Source organism: Platichthys flesus, chromosome 4, assembly GCF_949316205.1.
Source record: "Platichthys flesus chromosome 4, fPlaFle2.1, whole genome shotgun sequence".
In the NCBI taxonomy this organism is placed as follows: Eukaryota; Metazoa; Chordata; class Actinopteri; order Pleuronectiformes; family Pleuronectidae; genus Platichthys; species Platichthys flesus.
In genome coordinates this window covers 23080496-23097950 of record NC_084948.1, presented here as the reverse complement: position 1 = coordinate 23097950, position 17455 = coordinate 23080496, and the positions used below count along the sequence as shown (strand labels likewise).

The 17455-nt window shown below is 44.9% G+C and overlaps 1 protein-coding gene across 3 annotated transcripts in view; it reads right to left on the bottom strand.

The window, feature by feature from the left end:
• The window catches only part of stard13b (StAR related lipid transfer domain containing 13b), a 58055-nt gene that overhangs the window by 20959 nt on the left and 19641 nt on the right, over window positions 1-17455 (bottom strand). Inside the window, exon 1 of one of the 3 annotated variants that reach the window (XM_062385423.1) lies at window positions 8531-8663. The exons of 1 other annotated variant lie outside the window; for it this stretch is intronic. In XM_062385423.1, the coding sequence (XP_062241407.1) occupies window positions 8531-8648 (118 nt within the window). In that variant the 5' untranslated portion in view covers window positions 8649-8663. Of the gene's footprint in view, window positions 1-3055; window positions 3312-8530; window positions 8664-17455 lie in introns of those variants that run through there. One more of the 3 variants, XM_062385421.1, reaches the window with a different exon arrangement.

Genomic DNA, 17455 nt, shown 5'->3' with positions numbered 1-17455 from the left:
ACTTTAATGATCCAAAAAGTGACAGATTTGCTATAAAACGTATTTAATGATGATTTGTGAAACACTTAAGATATGATATTCTTCTGTAGGAAGGTCTGAGTGCTCTGTGTACAGCTGGTGTACTTAGTGTGGATTAATTGGACACTTACATATGAAATAAACACGGATAAATACAACACAGTAATATTTATTTTTCTGATGCTAACGCAGCTTTAACAGATGCACAGCCTGGACTCCAGATGGGCTGGACGGGGAGGAGGCCAGGTGCACAGAGCAGAAAGCTGCAGAAACACAGGAGCTCTTCCAGAGTGATGGGGTTTGGAAAACTCCTCTCAAATCCAAGGAACCTTCTTTTTTTTTCTTTTTTTTTTTGAAAGGGACAACACATTCCTCAGCAATAAAAACAGGCTCTTTCTCTTGCACAATAATCCCACTGTGCAACACTTCAACTTTCCATCTCATTTCCCACAGCGGAACATATTGGCTCCACCGATGTGATAACTGCATTTTTGGGCAATAGCATCCAGACCTCTGGTGCTTCGTCACCAGCTGAGCAAGAAGCCAAACACGCTGGTGGTTTTGGAAAGGCCATCAAATCGGAAACATGACTAAGACCCCACAGGCTTCCCTGGAATTCGTGGGGTGAAACAATACATCAGTAACTCTGCCCATCACCACGGCCCCCATTCACTTTCAACCTGCTATGTCAACAGAGCTGGAATGCAGGAGCCACCGCGACGCGAGGAGATCAATCCTGCAGCTCTGCACACTCCTGCGGGCAGGGCCCTGAAAATGTTACCTCGCTGTTATCTCTCACATTTCACACAGCCATGCATCACATAAGGTGGGACACGAGAATGAAGGAAAACAGGATCATACCGGGAAGGAACACTGATCTCCTGGGGAACATGAAGAGAAAACTGCCACACTGAGAGGAAAATGGCATTGAAAGCAAATCAGATTAGAAACTTTCACTACCAGAAGGATGAGGAGGAAGATTGTGTTTTGACTCAAGTGATGACAGATGAAAACAGATGGGAAAACAATTACCGTGGAGGAAACTCTGTTATCCACCATGTGCAAAGAACATTAGCAAAGACTTCACTCACTTTACTAACAAACTGCTTTATATTATGTGGGATTCACTCTCTGGAAAGTTTATATGAACTTTGCCTCTTGTGAGTTAATGTAAGTATATTTCATCAACACATAGTCCCACATTGCAGCCTTTTTCCTACATTTCCTACAGTGGGATGAGGACCCTTTTTAGGAGCGACTATAGCGACATTTCAGCCAATAGGAGCCTTTCACAGCCAGACTGGCATCTGCCGCCATTTTTGCCGATATGAAAACTTGAATTGTATTGGTTTTCTTTTTTTTTTATGGTTACTTATTAGGATTAATTTGTAAAATATCAAAGATCTACTTTGTTTTAAGGCTTTGATAACAACTAACCCATTGCTAATTTAATAGTATATGCAGTATATTGGCTGATATATCGTTTTTATAAACGTTATACTCCCTAAAAATGGCATTCACCCCTAAAAATCTGTGTAAGTCAGGCTCTAATCATGATAACATATAATAAGATAAGGATATTATTTTAATTTAGGTCAGTTTGACAACCATTTGAAACCACAAAGAAAATGTCAAGTTATTTAAGGAAAAGTGTCAATTTAATCCAATGCACCTAGAGTAACGTAAAAACATATAATATTAACAAGTCTTTAAAAAAGTTACTCCCAACAATAACCATGAAACCAGAGACTGTTAAAAAAGACTTTTAACTTCGAATAACAGAATCTGAATAACCACTTCAAAACGTGTACATACTTTCTGTCCTTGTCACACATGACCCAAATTATTGGTTTGCTGTCAGACCAGACATCTGTAATCTGAAAACACATGCCGGCAGGTTGCATGACTGCACACGCCTGCAAACATCAGATCATGAAGACCCCCCCTGGAAACTAACACACACACACACACACACACACACACTCTCTCTCAGGGCATCTTTGACACATCCAGCCCACAGCCAACTCTGTGTATCCCTCTCATCGTCACAATCACCAAACATGACTCGTGAGTCGCCCCAGTCCTCTGCTGTGATGCAGGAAGTCTTGCCCACACAAGAGGCTGCATTATCCGAGAGGAAGAGCGGAGCCGTGTTTTGCCATCTGATGAAATCGCTTACGGATGACTTTCCTGTTATGAAACGCAGCCGCCTTTTGATCCGGCATCACACCTACGGGTGGGAGCAGGCGTAGCCGGGCTTTGTCCTCTCTATTGTCATGCACGACCTGCCCCCTCCCAGTACTGACCTTACATTTCCAGGTAATTGCAGAAGCAAGAGGCTACGGACTGTGGAAAAGCTGAATGAAGGGCCGGGCCCTGTTGTGGTTCAAATGAAACGGCACCACTGTTGCTCTCCTGGCTGCAGACGAGAGACCTCAATGAGCTGTGGGCTTGTAAATCTGTCAGGCGCCACGTTCGTTGGTATATCTTGTTTACATTGTGGGCTTATCTCTCCTTACATAACTGATCCTACAGCTTCTCAGCTCCGTGTCCGTTGCAGTAATTATTTACCACCGCTACACCCTTGACAACTTATTGGCTGAAGGTCAAGTTTGTGTGCAATGACACACAGACACACACATTCGCCCGTTGTTATCATTATATTTGTCTTCCACAGATTAGGAGCGCCACCTTTATCTCGAGTGAACGAGGTATAGAGCCAGAGATATGGACTGACATTTGAAATCAGCTGATCCAGATCGAACACAACAATGCCCTTGTTCTCTTGCCCTCGGCTCTAGAGTCTCCATTCATAAGCTTATATTCATGCTGATGTGTCATCTACATGTTTCTCATACCAGCTTGTGTCTCCCAACATTCCTCGAAGTCAGACATAGAGGGATCCTTCTAAACCAAATACCAGAGTACCAACAACTGCTTGTACAGCCAACGTTCTTTCATTTAAAGGCTGATTTCCAAATGGATTCATTCCCAACTCCAATCTGAACTGTCACTTCGATCCAAGCAGCTCTCCTACCTCCAGAAATCTTCTTGAGCAGCTGTTGCCTGGCAATGATCCTGCCCAGCCTGTACCCTGAGCGTCTGCGGTGATGGTCCATCCTCAGGTAGATATCCTGGGTCTCCGGGGTCATGCTCCCCAGACACTCGCTGCCTGAGGACTCCGGGAGCTCCCGAAACATAACTTAAAAACCCCTGTGTGCCAAATAAGCCCTTTGGCCACTGGCTCTATACACACTGAACCACACGCTCTATCCCCCAACACAAAACTTCACGTACAGGCGCAAAAAGCCTGAAGTGAGCTGAGAGGGAAGGCAGAGCCGAGCCTAGGGGGAGGAGTGCCAACACTTCAGTCTTTTCCTTCAGCTCATGTGACCACAGAGAGGCCAATGGCGGGGAAGCAGTGGGAGTACTGCCCACCTTGCCGAGCTGAATCCAGTGTCTGTGTGAACGCTTGTCAACTTCCCCCTGCTCTGGAGGGAAATATAAATACCATTGGAATGCCTATGAACTGAGTAAGGAGAGCAGGAGTGGGAGAAAGACGGCTGTGGGAGGGCCTAGAAAAATAGTGGTTTTTGGAGCCGCCCTGCACTCCAACAACTCTTCTGCTGTTGCTGGTCTCACAGGTGCCAAGTTTACTGGGCGAGAGTGAGTCTGGGTAGTTAGAGAGGGAGAGAGAGAGAAAACTACAGAGGAGAGTGAGAAGTTGTTTTCCGTGGCCGGAGAATGCTAATTTCTGCTCCCCCCACCTCCCCCGACACACTAACTCCCGCTTCCAGTCGCAGGAAGGCCTCCCAGCAGGTCTCCTCCGGGTGTCAGCTCCTCAGGGGGAGAAGAAGTCGGAGCTTGAATACATGGAGTGACCGAGATCCGCTTTCAGTCAACACAGAAGTAAAGATGAGGCAGCAGGGTGTCATCTCCTCAGCTCGGGTGTCTGTGACACTGTGACCCTAAACTGCCAACACATGTACAATGATATGAAGCATTTACCAGATACTAATGTTCATAGAAAATTGTTTTAACAGTCATTAGACAGGAGAGAGAAGCACATTCCTGTTTTGCACAAACATAAAGGGATTAAAGATGTGTCACTGCAGAATTGATTAATTTAATAATAAGTAATAAACCCAATATATTGATTTTATGGCACACGGAACCAGGGAGCTGTACAAACAGAAAGTGATATAAGATGTGTGTTTATGGACATCAATCAAACCGTGGGTTTTGGATAAAGATTAGATTAGATTAAAAGAAATGAGTCACGGCCAAAATGCAAACAATCAAAATAATCAAAACTATTTCATTTGAGAAAATATTCAACCGCAACCAGTGAAAACACCACGGCCAATTCAATATCTCATTCTTGTTTTCCATCTTTCAGGATTTGCTTCACCACCATCCAGTGTCTGTGGGCAGTGTGGGAACCAAAAAACGGTATCACTCAACAGCACATTTAGTTAATTACAAATGATCTCATCCTGGAAGCACAACAAACTCAAATCTGCTTCCAATTATTGTGCAATATATATTCAGGACACATGCCTTTATATTTAAAACCAAATAAAACCAGAGTTGTTTCCCCTCGTGAATCAAACAATCCTCTGGAACCCTGAAGAAAAAGATAGCAAAAACACATTTATATCCTTTGGGTTATCAGTTCTTATGAAAATTACCTCTATGTATACCTCAGTAACACGGAACACCTATGTCCTCACACCTGAAGTAAAGTCCACATCCGCACAAGCAGACCCGCCCAGTGCTAATTAGAGCCTACACCACTCTCCTGGTGATCGTGCTCCCCCCCCCCCCGGCCTCGGCATACAGGCCTGCCTGTGCGGTGCATGCATGGCGCCATACGTGTGAGTGGAACACAAACGGGCAGGCGACCGAGTCGGACACAGCCCCTGTCTGTTCCTCTATACCTGGCTGGCAAGCACCACTCCAGCTTTGAGCTCACAAAGACCACAATTCAGCTGCACACTTCAGGGCCCACTGCACTTCTTCATAAACCTCTCCCGGGTTCAATGCCCCCCCCCACAAACACCCTCAGGCGCAGCTTTTTTAATATGCAACTGTTGCTTTTTTTAAGATATGAGGTGACGCTATGACACTATTCAGATGAGTACACCGGGTGGTGACTCTTTTTTACACTCACACAGACACCTGTGCTCATTCATAGTGTAAAGTGATCGCTGAAGGTGTCAGATTCAGGAATGAGTGGCAGCTTGTTGGCAACGGCCTGATCCCCCTTAACCCGTTTCTGTGTTTCCCTCTCCCCCCCCTTGTCGTCTAGACGAAGAAATGCATCACGGATTGCGTTACGGGATCAATCAGCCACCCCTGTGAAACACGATAACGAATGAGATTAATGGGTGTTCCTGCGTCTGTCTGCACGTCGAGATCTCCAGCGTGTCCCCGTGTTTAACTTTGTACAGCATGCCGGGAAGCAATGGCTGCAGTGTGTCCTTTTAGTGGGAGTGTTGGGAGCAGTGACTCCAGCCCTTATCAAACTTGTTTCAACACGCCTCCGTCTGGGTTTCAGAGCTCAACTGCTATACAGCATGGCAACAGGAATCCAGACTCACAGTAAACACACACACACGCACACTGTGAATGTTTCAGCGCGATGACAAATTAAGCTAAAAGCTGCGGTGCAGGCGTTTAAACACGTGTCCGTCACTCTCCGCTCCGGCACTCAGCTCCAGCCAGGTGCAATCACTAAAAGGGAAACTTTATATTCTGAATCACGGGAGCTGGAGCCCGGGGGGCCGACGGATGATGAGCACGGAGGCAGCTGAGTGGAGGTTAGACGCTGCTCTGATGTGGTGTGATTCACCAGCAGACACATGTAATCTGCACTGGGCAGTCCTGGCTCTGCTGTGGCAGTGTTTCCTGTGGTTAAGGCTTAAGAATAGCACCAGTGTGACTGAAGATTTCCAACTCGTGAGCCATCGAATGTCTGAATTCTGAGCTCAGGTCTGGGACTAAAGTGCACTTTAATCACACTGCAAGACCGGCTGAGCTGCTTTTCAGGTAACTTGAAGGAGGAAACCCATCAAAGTATTATTTCATACAGAAGAAGGTGAGCAACTGTGAATCACTCGAGACTCGTTTAGTTATGTCGATAATTATTGACCTTAATCTCATCTTTAGACATAATCACTCTGCACGAAGCTGGAAGGTGTGTCCCCAGATTTCCAAGCTTCTCACTCATACATCATGAAGTTATTCCCGATAAATCTGCTCTTACAAAGTACAAAACAAAGGTGAAGATAAAGTAAGACGTGTGTTTGTGCATCTGCCATGAACACGATTAGGCCAGTTGTTACTTCCTTGTTAACAAGCAGTTTTTCTCATCATCTCATCTCTCCTATTTACGATCAAGATATCTTAAGACCTGCGTTGGTTATGATAAGATTGCTTTTTTCTTTTGGTTTTGTATATGTGATTTCAAATACTGAGGAGACAGAGATGCTCTTTATGTATAAGTAGGTATACACATGTCTCTCAGACCACTGTGACCATCCTGCAACAATTCCTCTAAATCCAATATCCTGAAATCAAATTTAATCTGTGAGCAACTGCATCATCTGCCCAATGTAAAATAAATCTATGCACCTGTAAGTGAAAAAAACATTTAGCTATAAACTGTATTTTATCTTCATAGAGTATGACCACCCACATTTGATTCACAGTTAACCTGAACTTTAGACTTATTAACCTATTGCACCTATTAACCATAAAAAGTGTAGATAAAGCTACTGCCTTTTATTAAAACAATATTTGCGTACTGTGGAGACACACGACACAGCAGCAGGGCACAGATACAGTATGAATTCAAAATATATTAATATGAAACTGAAATATGTGTCCTAGGCTCTATACTCAGGTCAGGGTCAGTGCTTTAATGTGCAATTTGAAGATTTCCCTAAAATCTGCTGCCTGACCTTCAACTACCATCAGATAATGTGCATTTCCATTCAATGTGATCCACATACACACATAAAATAATATATTTAAATACAGCAACCAAGAGAAAAGAGAAGTTCCCGGCTCCCTCTATCAAGTCAGCCTGCTCTATATATTGTTCAGTGTATATCAGCAGCTTGAGGCCTCTGGGCTGCAGACACTGCCAGATGAATGCCACACATCATGGAGATACACAATGAAAATACAAGATGAATCTGTCAAACAACCAGGATTCAGCTGCTGCATCGAGCTGAGGTGAGCACGTGTCCAACTTCATGCTCCAAACACACAACCTGTGAGCAATTTTACCAGCAGCTTCACACACAGAACACACACCAGAGGGAGGAGATGTGTTCTGTTACATCACATGAGAACATCTGGAGTCCATTTGTGAGCATTCAGCGCCTGAACGTCTCCTGATGAAGACTGAGTTTTCAGATCCATGAGGCTTTTCCACATGAGCAGCTGTGGTCAATTCACTGCATCTAGTGGCGGACTGAGGTTACTGCAGACTCCCCACTCTGTGACAGAATCACTGCTCCAAGAATTAACCTCTTTCTCTCAGATATACATCAAAGTCGCTGCAAGGTTAGTTTACACACTTTATTGAATCTGCAATTGGATTATTTAAAAAAGATAACTAGATATTTTTGCATATTCATACACATCGAACTTTGTCTCTCTGAAGATGATCTGAAACTAAAATAAATGTCCATTGTGTCTGAACACCTCACATCAGCACAACCTGTCTCCTCCTCCAGAGCAACAGGTGCTTTTTAAGAGGTTGAAGCAAATATTTGGCCGATGGACAATTCCACTGGAGACCCACAGCCAGGAAAGTGCTTCTGCAGGTTTATACACAGCCAGGTATTATACTAGCAGACAGAGCTACGGAAGATAAATCTGGATCCATCCATCAAGTTTATATAGGAAACTATGAAACAGTTTGTACTGTGTCACAAAGAGAAAGTACATATTACATAAATGGATAGATAGATAGATATACAAATAGACAGATAGATAGATAGCTAGATAGAAAGATAGAGGGACAGATATACAGACGGATGGATGGATAGATAAATAGATAGATATTTATTCTCTATATTTGTCTATCGCAGTTAACTTTCCTTTTCAGTGTAAAAATTGCACATCAGCGCCCCCCTGCGGTACAACCAGACACAAGGGGGGTTATAATGGATAAAGTTTGAGTCATACATTACTCAGGCTTTTTCAATACGTGTGCAACAGTTTCTAAGTACAATAACTACGTTACATAATGTGCCTACCCATTTGAATTGATCTTATTAAGGAGAAGATCCTAAATTCCATGACCAAGTAAAATCATTTATAACATGCAATTCCACGTTTTCTTTTAACAACCACACACTCCTGTTGCAGCAGATTTGTGTTAGTTCCATTGCTTGCATAAGTAAATTAATAAACTTTTTCTCGAGTGGTGGTGGACCCCCCCTCCACTGTGCACTCGTCCAGCCGGGCTCGGGTGAGCCTGCGGCGGGGTACTGACCTGCCACCCTCCGCTCCCTGACATTCCTCCAGAGAAGGTCCCAGGCTTTGGACGTGGAGCTCCGCAGCTGCTCGCTGAGGGAGCGCCGCAGCTTCAGCCTGTGTCTTCTAGATGTCATCGCTAATCCTCCGCCACCAGGACATAATAACCCAATCCTCCTGGTCCACAACACAAACCCCGTTCTGATGAGGTGTGAGGCAGGAGAAGAGAAGAATCAGTCCCCCCTGCTCCAAGCTGGTTCTCCTCCTACAGCTCCAGGGCTCCAGATGACAACATGGACAGATTACTCCTCTCGCCCAGAAATGGGAAATAAATAAAACACGAGGAAAAGTTTCACAGAGACAAAAAAGCACAAGGACTTTCCCACTTCACACCAGAGGTGTGTGTGCGTGTCGGTGTGTGCGTGTGTGTGTCAAGTGTGTGTGTGAGATCCACGCACAGATCCACACATCCTGATGTGTTCAAGTGCTGGGGGAAATGTGGGACTTAACAGCTGAGCATCTAGAACTGACATGGTCCACCCCCAAAATGAAAAAAAACAAACATGTGACTTTGCAGAGCTCGACTTTTATGCATCCCTGCAACACTTGAATTTATACTAAACCACATGATGTAACTCTCCAAACATCCCCATGATGTTTTTATGATTGTTTAGTAAAATCCTTAGTACGGCTCCAAGAATGGATTTGATTTAGAGTAAAACAAAGTACTAGTACTTGCGTAAACACACACAGTACTCTCACAACTAGACACATACAATACAAGAATGCTGGACTTGTACAGTTCACACACAATGTATGTGTGCATAAAAGAAAAACTAATTCAGCCGTAATGCAATTGCCTCTATGTTGATTTTGTTTTCTTTCTTCTTTTGTGTGTGTTTTATTATTGTGTGATCACAAATAGGATTATTGTCTTTATTCATTTTTTTGGTGTGTACTGTTGTATCAAGTTTTAATGTATGTTTGTAAGGTGGACCCCAAGAATATAGCTATACCAGGATCCTAAACAAATTAACAATGAACAAAGCTTTGTTCAAGTTCATTTGATGCTTCATTTTCCCTACAAGAGAACAAAACGTCCGAGGCACACGATCATTTGAGTTACACAACCACCAGAAAGAGATTTATTTTGTTTTCAATTCAAGGCCAATTTTAAGATTTACACAGAACACTTGAAGGCATCACAAGAGGAAAACCATTTAATACCTTAGTACCACACACAGGCACACACACACACACACTCTCTCTCTCTCTCTCAGGCACACACAGACACACACACACACACACTCACACACATAGAGAGAGCTCTCAAATGACATGAAACCGAGGTATCACGTTCTCCACTCGGTCTCACACTTAATTATCATCCCCAAAACTAAAGACGTCAAAAATAAACCAATACAAATCATGAACAAATAAAGAGTCTTGCTCAGCATCAGGGAATTATAATTGTTTATCAACATCACACCTACAGCGACAACACTTGATATAATAAATCCAGTCTTATTTTCATCTGCAGCAGATATTAAACTATATTTAATGACTATTATCAGGATTCTGAGCTGAATCTCCCAGCAGCGTGATGTTCTGTGTTGTTTTAAAGCTGAGTGAGAGTTCAGCGAGTTCTCGTCAGGTGGCCGAGCGGAGCTGGAACCCTGAACACGGGTCAGTTTCAGCCCATTTACTCTTGTTGTCACAATATCTTGTGCCGCAGATACCGAGCAGAAAAAACAACAGAGAAAACAAAAAACTATTCCTCTTACAAGAACTTCACTTATCATTACGCCACAATCATTTGAGGAATTTCCTCCTATTATCGAGCGTCCATTCAGCCAGTGCATGACCCCAAGGCTGTGATATCATATAGGCTGTATTAATTCCTCCGTCACCTGCTGGGATTACTGTTTAATACCATTATAAACACACAGAGTGAGTGGCTGGAGATTGACAGTTTCTGAAATGAGGGCACCTCTCGCCGACCTCAGTTTGCCCTCTCCCCGTGACGCTGAGCTAACATGACTTCATTTCAATATGAGAAGAGCCCCCCCTGTGTGCCGGCGAGAGGACGGCGGATTCACACATTATTACAAGGTCACATAGTGAGATGTCTGAGTGCCCGAGCAGAGTGCACCCCAGAGGGGGGAGGATATTAATGAAGGGATCGGATTTCTCATTTCTCCACCCGTCTAAAATGAGGTGCAGTCAGGAGGACCTGCTTGTACGAGACCCTGCGAGCTGCTCTGATCCGCCAGGCAAACATTGACCTCCACATTTTCACAGGTTTCGACATCGGAGTGAAACTTTGTGCACATTCACAGCAAAACTCTCAGTTTGGAATCGAAGTGAATGTGTCACGGCTATTCTCGGATTTAAAGAGTCAGAGGAAAGAAAAAAATATGTGAGAAAATATAGAAGCTTGTATTTTTGGGTTCAGCGTGAGTCACAAGTCAGCAGCTAGTTTCTATTTTCTGCGCCACTTGCTCAGGCTCCAGGGCTAAATGCAGCTCGGAGGTCAGAAAACACACACACACACAAACACACACACACACTTGTCGACAGAACAAGTTTCATCGGATCCTCTCACTTTTCAGGGTTAGGCCGAGTCAAGCACCTTGTCTTCTGCTCGTCCCATGAACCAGGGAGCCCCCAGAGGAAAAAGTGAGCACAATAATTGTATGAATCAAACCCACAACAGCAAACACAATATTCCTTAATTCAAGAATAATAGCTAGTGGACCAGGAAGAAATTGACTTTCAAAATAACCCAAATTCAAAGAAGCATCATCTGTCTATCATCTTCCTAATCCGCTGAGTGACTTGACAGGAGCTGAAAGCAGGAGAACGAATGAGTGTACGAGCTGTCAAAGTTGTAAACAAGGCGTCACTCTCCAGCGCTCGCTGACGGACGGGAGTGGACAGACGGACAATGCTGTCCCTGTCAGCACCCGAGAGTAGACGTGATGGAGGAAGTGCATCAGCGAGGCTCTGACCCCTTTCAGCTTGAATTCCAGCCCCTCTCCCCACGGTCACTCTGAGAAGAAAACCAGCACAATGAGGACGAGCATTATCGCGGCGAGACAACGACTCAGCCTCTGGAGATCCTTGGCAGAGGAGGCACGAGCAGATGCAAGGAGAGGAAACATCCATCAGCTTGAGAATGTTTTCCTTTCGCTGACTCATCCACTTGTTTGTTTTGGGCCAGGCACGGTTTTCTTTTTGTTTTTTTTATAGAAAGCCCTCGTTTTCCCGTTTTCCATGTTTTAGTGAACTTTGTTTCTCCCCCGTCTCGATCCCCCTCTTTCATAAACACATGCAGATAAACACACACATATTTATTTGTGCTAAATTCCAGCGCATGTGTGTGTGTGTGTGTCCATGCTTGGTGACTGATGTGGAATGCTGCCCCGTAGCTGCAGTGGGAAAATCCCAGATGTGAGGAAACTGATTTCTCCTCCACGATTGGGTCATGCTGGCCAAGAGGTCTTACACCAGGCCCCCTCGAAATAGTCTGGGAGATTGCTCTTCCCAGCCTAATGGAAACAAGGCTCGGGGAGCAGGGAGAAGGGTAGATCTCCCCTCCACCTCCACCCCGGCCCCTGAGGGCTCGTCCCAGGCATGTGCTATAAATTTCCTGACCATATATTCCCAAGTCGAGTTCATTTTTCCAGAGGAGCCACACATGTGGTGTATATCTGGTTTTAGATTATGGGGCTGGGGGAAGGAGGAGCTGACTCTGGTCCCAATCCATTAAAGTGGCCTCTAATTCTATTTTCTTAAAGCACTGTCCATTGTAACGTCATGGTTTCTGAAGTTCTGTATAGAATCACGAATTCCCAAACAGAAAAACCAAGTACATCACATCCGCTTTCAAAATAGACAAGAGCGCTAAGGAAGAAACCTGAAGATTTCACAAGATTTAAACAAACATTGAAATCCTACAGCCGCAGCAGTTTGTTACTTAACTTAAGCTTTTTGTATTAAACTACAACACAAAAAAACACACAAAACGTCAAAGGGTTTGTTCCGAGAGCATCTAAGAGTGACGCTCGCAGGGGTCAACGTTTGCATAAAGAGGCCGGAGGAATGTAAAACGGCCACGACAAGCGTACGTGGCCATTGTTTCATTGAATGACAAAGCATGTAATGCTGTCAGGTCTGAATCTGTTAGGGCTGCATTGCCCACAAAAATGCATGGGAAAACATTTACACCAGTGTCCAGCACCTGGTTTCTATTAGAGCAATGAGGATTTAATCACAGAGGTACATTTCTCTCTCAGTCACTCTCACCGCCTCGCTGCTTCTCCCTGCTTTTCTCACAAAGGTGGCAGATGTAAAATAACCTCATGTTTTATTGATTTTCAGTCATTTTCAAGCTGTTTTTAAGTCTCCCCCCCCCCATCAGGGACTAATTTCCATCAGCTTTCCAGAGAAGTGAAATGCACATTAGGGGGAGTTTTGCTCCGAGGCACCGACGCAGCAATCATCGATAAATACAGCAGGCAGGGATAACTCCTCGTGATTTACATCTTATGATGCAGTTTTCAGCAGCAGCGACATTAGCCTCCGTGAAACCAAGTCAAGCAGGAAGTTGATGTTTATATTGCGAGACGAGCCCTGTCCCGAGACGGAGGCGGAAGTGGAGGGTCTGCATGACGAGGACCAAAAGGGGAGAGATGACAGCTGCTTTGATTTAAACCTACAGCAGGACTGGTAGTTCCTCTTCTTACGTATTGAGTCCTGTTTGAAATCCTTACAGCTTAGCCCCCAAAAGGTCTCAAGCTGAACACCAGGAGTTGAAAGAAACCATTTCTGTTGAATAGAAACCAACCTGTAGCTGGTGTTCTTACAATGCTACAAAAACCACAGAGGAAAACTACAAGAAAACAGAGATCAAGCTCAAGTGAACTTTCATCATCTCCCTCAAAATATCTGAAAATCAAGCATCCGTTTTATGGCCGGTGCGTGTGTGGACTCGCTGTAATCACCTCGTCCACTCGCCGGCGACTCTGCTCAACTCATCAGCCGTGATAAGCTGGAAGCTGCACAGCGCAGGTATTGTTTTCACACTGAGAAAAACAAGTCCTGCTGGGCCCTCAACTGTTAAAGCCCCGTGAGCCCGAGAGCGGGGAGGATGCAGGAAGTCTGCTCTGCCTCGGCCTGCTGTCGCTCTTTGATTGCCGAGCCAAATTGTTTAATCAGGTCTGAAACCACAAGAAAGCTGCAGAGCTACACTGCCCTGGGACAGAGCCTCTTTCAACTGGGCTTTGTGTTATCTGGGTGCAGGTGGAAGTGCACAGTAAATCTCCAGTAGCACGGTTACCCACGGCCTGTGTGGTTCGGTGTGGGCCGTGCCACGCGCACCACCAGCCTCAGGAAGTGGAGGCGACGGAGCTGCAGGCCCGGCGGAGGCGCAGACTTCTTGCCTCCCTGCAACATCTGGAATCTCTGCGGTTTATGTGGGAAGTTTTGCAGGCCAGTGACGGAGCCAATGTGGTTACTGTATCTAAACCGACCGTGCGGAAATGTTCTTGGTGTGTGAGCGTGTGTGTGTGAAAGAGAGAGAGAGAGAGAGAGCAATAAGGAACTGTAAAGAGGAGCACCAGATTGTATTTAGTTTTAGATGAGAAAGGAGTTATTGTTCGGATTGATTTCTAGCAGAGTGGTGAGCATTCATAGAGAAGGTACACAGTCACCAGCAAACACACACACACACACACATACACACACACAGATAACAGGCTTGAGTCTGTTGACTGTTTGGTCACATCCTGGTGTAGGTCCCTGAAGTAGTGTGGCCCTTCCTGTCTCATTACTTCCTAAATCTTGTTTCTGCCTTCTTCTCCAGTTGGCAGCTGAGTGGTGGACCAACCTGTTAGCTTTTGTGTTGGTTCACACACACACGCACACACACACACACACACACACACACACATGTGCACACATAAATACACAAACACGCACACACTTCCCCCTGCGACTGGCCTGCATCCTGACACGGCTGCCCACATCTCCTTCCACTTAGTTTACAAAACCCAGGCCTAAATTCCTCAAGACACACACATACTCTGAAACACACACACACACAGATCCACACACTTACACACACACACACACACACACACACACAGAGAACAATCTCACCTTGGTCACTTTATGGAAGTCGTTCGCTAACAGCATTCATGGCTACTTCCTTTTTTAATTGGCTGTGCAGTAAATCTGTTTCTTCACACCGAGGAAATATTAAACAAGCTTTTAATACATGTTCTGCTCTAATATAGCTCCATGAACACACACACACACACACACACACACACACACACACACACACACACACACACACACACACACACACACACACACAGTGACAGGATCAAACTAGATGATTTATACTTGGTAATAAATTATGCCCCGAACACGATGGGAAAGGTTGGACGTGCTGGGCTCCTCTGCTGCACGGGGCCTGGAAGGCATTTTTAAAACCTGTTATGTGCTTTATAATGTACGATCGCGACAATTGCAATAAAAACGTTGAAATTGCAATAAAAACGTTATCAGATATCGGAGTGGGTTAACCGAATAGTTACTGTAATGTTTGCACAACCTTGACAAATTACTGTGTACACAAAGAAAAGTCTAGAAATACGACCAGCTACTCTCTCCCCCCCTCCCCCCTCCCCCCTCCCATCCTCCCCCCCACTCTCCTTCCCTGTCAAACAGCCCAGTTGGCCTCTGCACTCAGGAAACCACAAGTCATTTTCCATCTTTCCATGTGTGGAATTTTTCATGCGCTCGTCATGCCAGCAGCAGCCTTTATAGCCGGCGCTGGATCCACGGATGACGACTGGCGTATAAATTTAGCGCATGATGTCACCGATCTGGCACCTGTAAGGCAGCGAGGAGATGCGGAGGGGAAGGTAACGGCACAATCACATGAAGATGGTTTTGACTCCAGCTATAGAAAGGCTTTAAATCAAGACTCTTCACCATGTCCACGTCGGCGTTTAAATAGTCAAAGAGCAGATGAAAAACCATATTCAAACCCAGCGGTGGAAAGTATGTGCTACCTAGCTTCTTCTTTTCAATCCCGAACCCACATCTAACGCACCGCACTTGTTTTTCTTTGGGGCAGGGAAGAGGAGACGTGAATCCATTCACGCTTCTCTTTTTCAAAGTTTAACAAGACTTCGATCCATCACTGTGTCAGGGTTAGATTTGTTTAAAGTCTCTGATTCCACCTCAACAACAAGACTTCACCGAGCTGTATGCACCAGTTCCCAGGAAGCTACAGCCACAGAAGAGCAGAAGCTGTTGGTCCAGATGATTGTTGACCAAGATTATGGACCTTGAAGATTTAACAACAAGTAGAAGATGGGAAAGACTAATCTGTAAAAACAAAACCAAAAACACACCTCATCAGCTCACATTCGTTCACGCAGCTCCACAGGTTGTGATAATGTGTAATAAGGGCAGTTGTGTCTCAGGAGAAGGAGTGGGTCTTTTGCTAAACCAGAAGGTTGGTGGTTTCGATCCCAGTTTCCCTCATCATTCTGAAGTGTGTGAGTGATGTGTGATAGAGAAAGTGCTGCATAGATGCACTGTTAATGGAGTGTGAAGCCCTTTGAGTGATTACAAAGATAAAGACCGTCCACCGGAAGAAAATCCCTGCAGCATAATGGCAGAGACAACTTGTTCTATGTAGTTCACACAGGTCCCCAGATGTTTCATAGAATTGGCTTCATTTGAAAGTATTATACAATACATGTCAGATTTAATGACACTAATTCAAACATCGCTCTCTGCCAGCTCTAAACAGTTGGTGCACTAAAATCTTCTGTGGGAATACAAATCAATCTCTCATCTGTTTAGGAGGCTGCGTGAGGGAACCTCTCTAGTTCCAAACCCAACATTGTTTGATTCTCAGATAGCACACGGGACCAGAAACCTTTGCAGCTCACGGCCACGACCAGAAACGATGAGCTGGACAAACTCCTGTCTTGCATTTGGGGCACGTGGATTGAAAAAGGTTGAGGTTGAAGAGACTGTACAGTCGGGAGGACGTGTACATCTGCGGTTAATCTCAAACTGTGTTGCTTTGGCACGACTGCAGACTGAAATTGATATAGCATGTCTCCACATATCTTCCCCGCTGCTCATCATCGACTGTGACAGACAGCTCCGTCTCCCATGTGCCCCTGAGCCCCTGTAAAGCAGCGGGCGCGGCGGAGACGCGTAGAAACTCAGAGAAACATTTTTCCAGCTGCGTGAAATAACAACTTTTCAGATATTTCACTGTTGTCAATTAATGTCATGCTGGGCTATTTAAAAACATCTCAGGCTGCAAATGACAGAAGAGATCCCGCCGGGGGGAGACGGTTCTTCTCAACCGTTTGCTCACGTGCTAGTACGGTGTTAACAGGAGAAGTCGTTCACTCTGCTCATGTCAGCCCATTATCTAAACCAGGAGTCACACAGTGCAGGCTGGAAATCAGTCACGATTAAATGCAGCTTCACGCAGACAAACAGTTAAAAGGCTTCTACATTTTTGTGTAATTCAAGAGAAACAGTTCAATTCCTCTAGATTGATTCTATTCCTTTGAAAACCTCATGACTTCCCCCATTAGAACCAGCACACTTCGCTAAATTTGAACTTGTCTTAGAAAAGGATTCTGTAATAAAACCAGTGGTAACAGCAGTGAGGTCAGAATCCAATCGAAACCAGCAAGAAACAACAGTGTCGCAAAAAATCCTGCTACATCCAACGCAACATCTGATTTCAATATTCACCCTGCAGCAGCCCCCCCCCCCCCCCCCCGCCCCCACCCACCTCCCCGACTCCAGCTGAACATTACAACAATACATTCAACATATATCGTCATCGGTTGCTAAGAAGCTCTTGTGATGTGTACACTCTGGTCCCTGACGG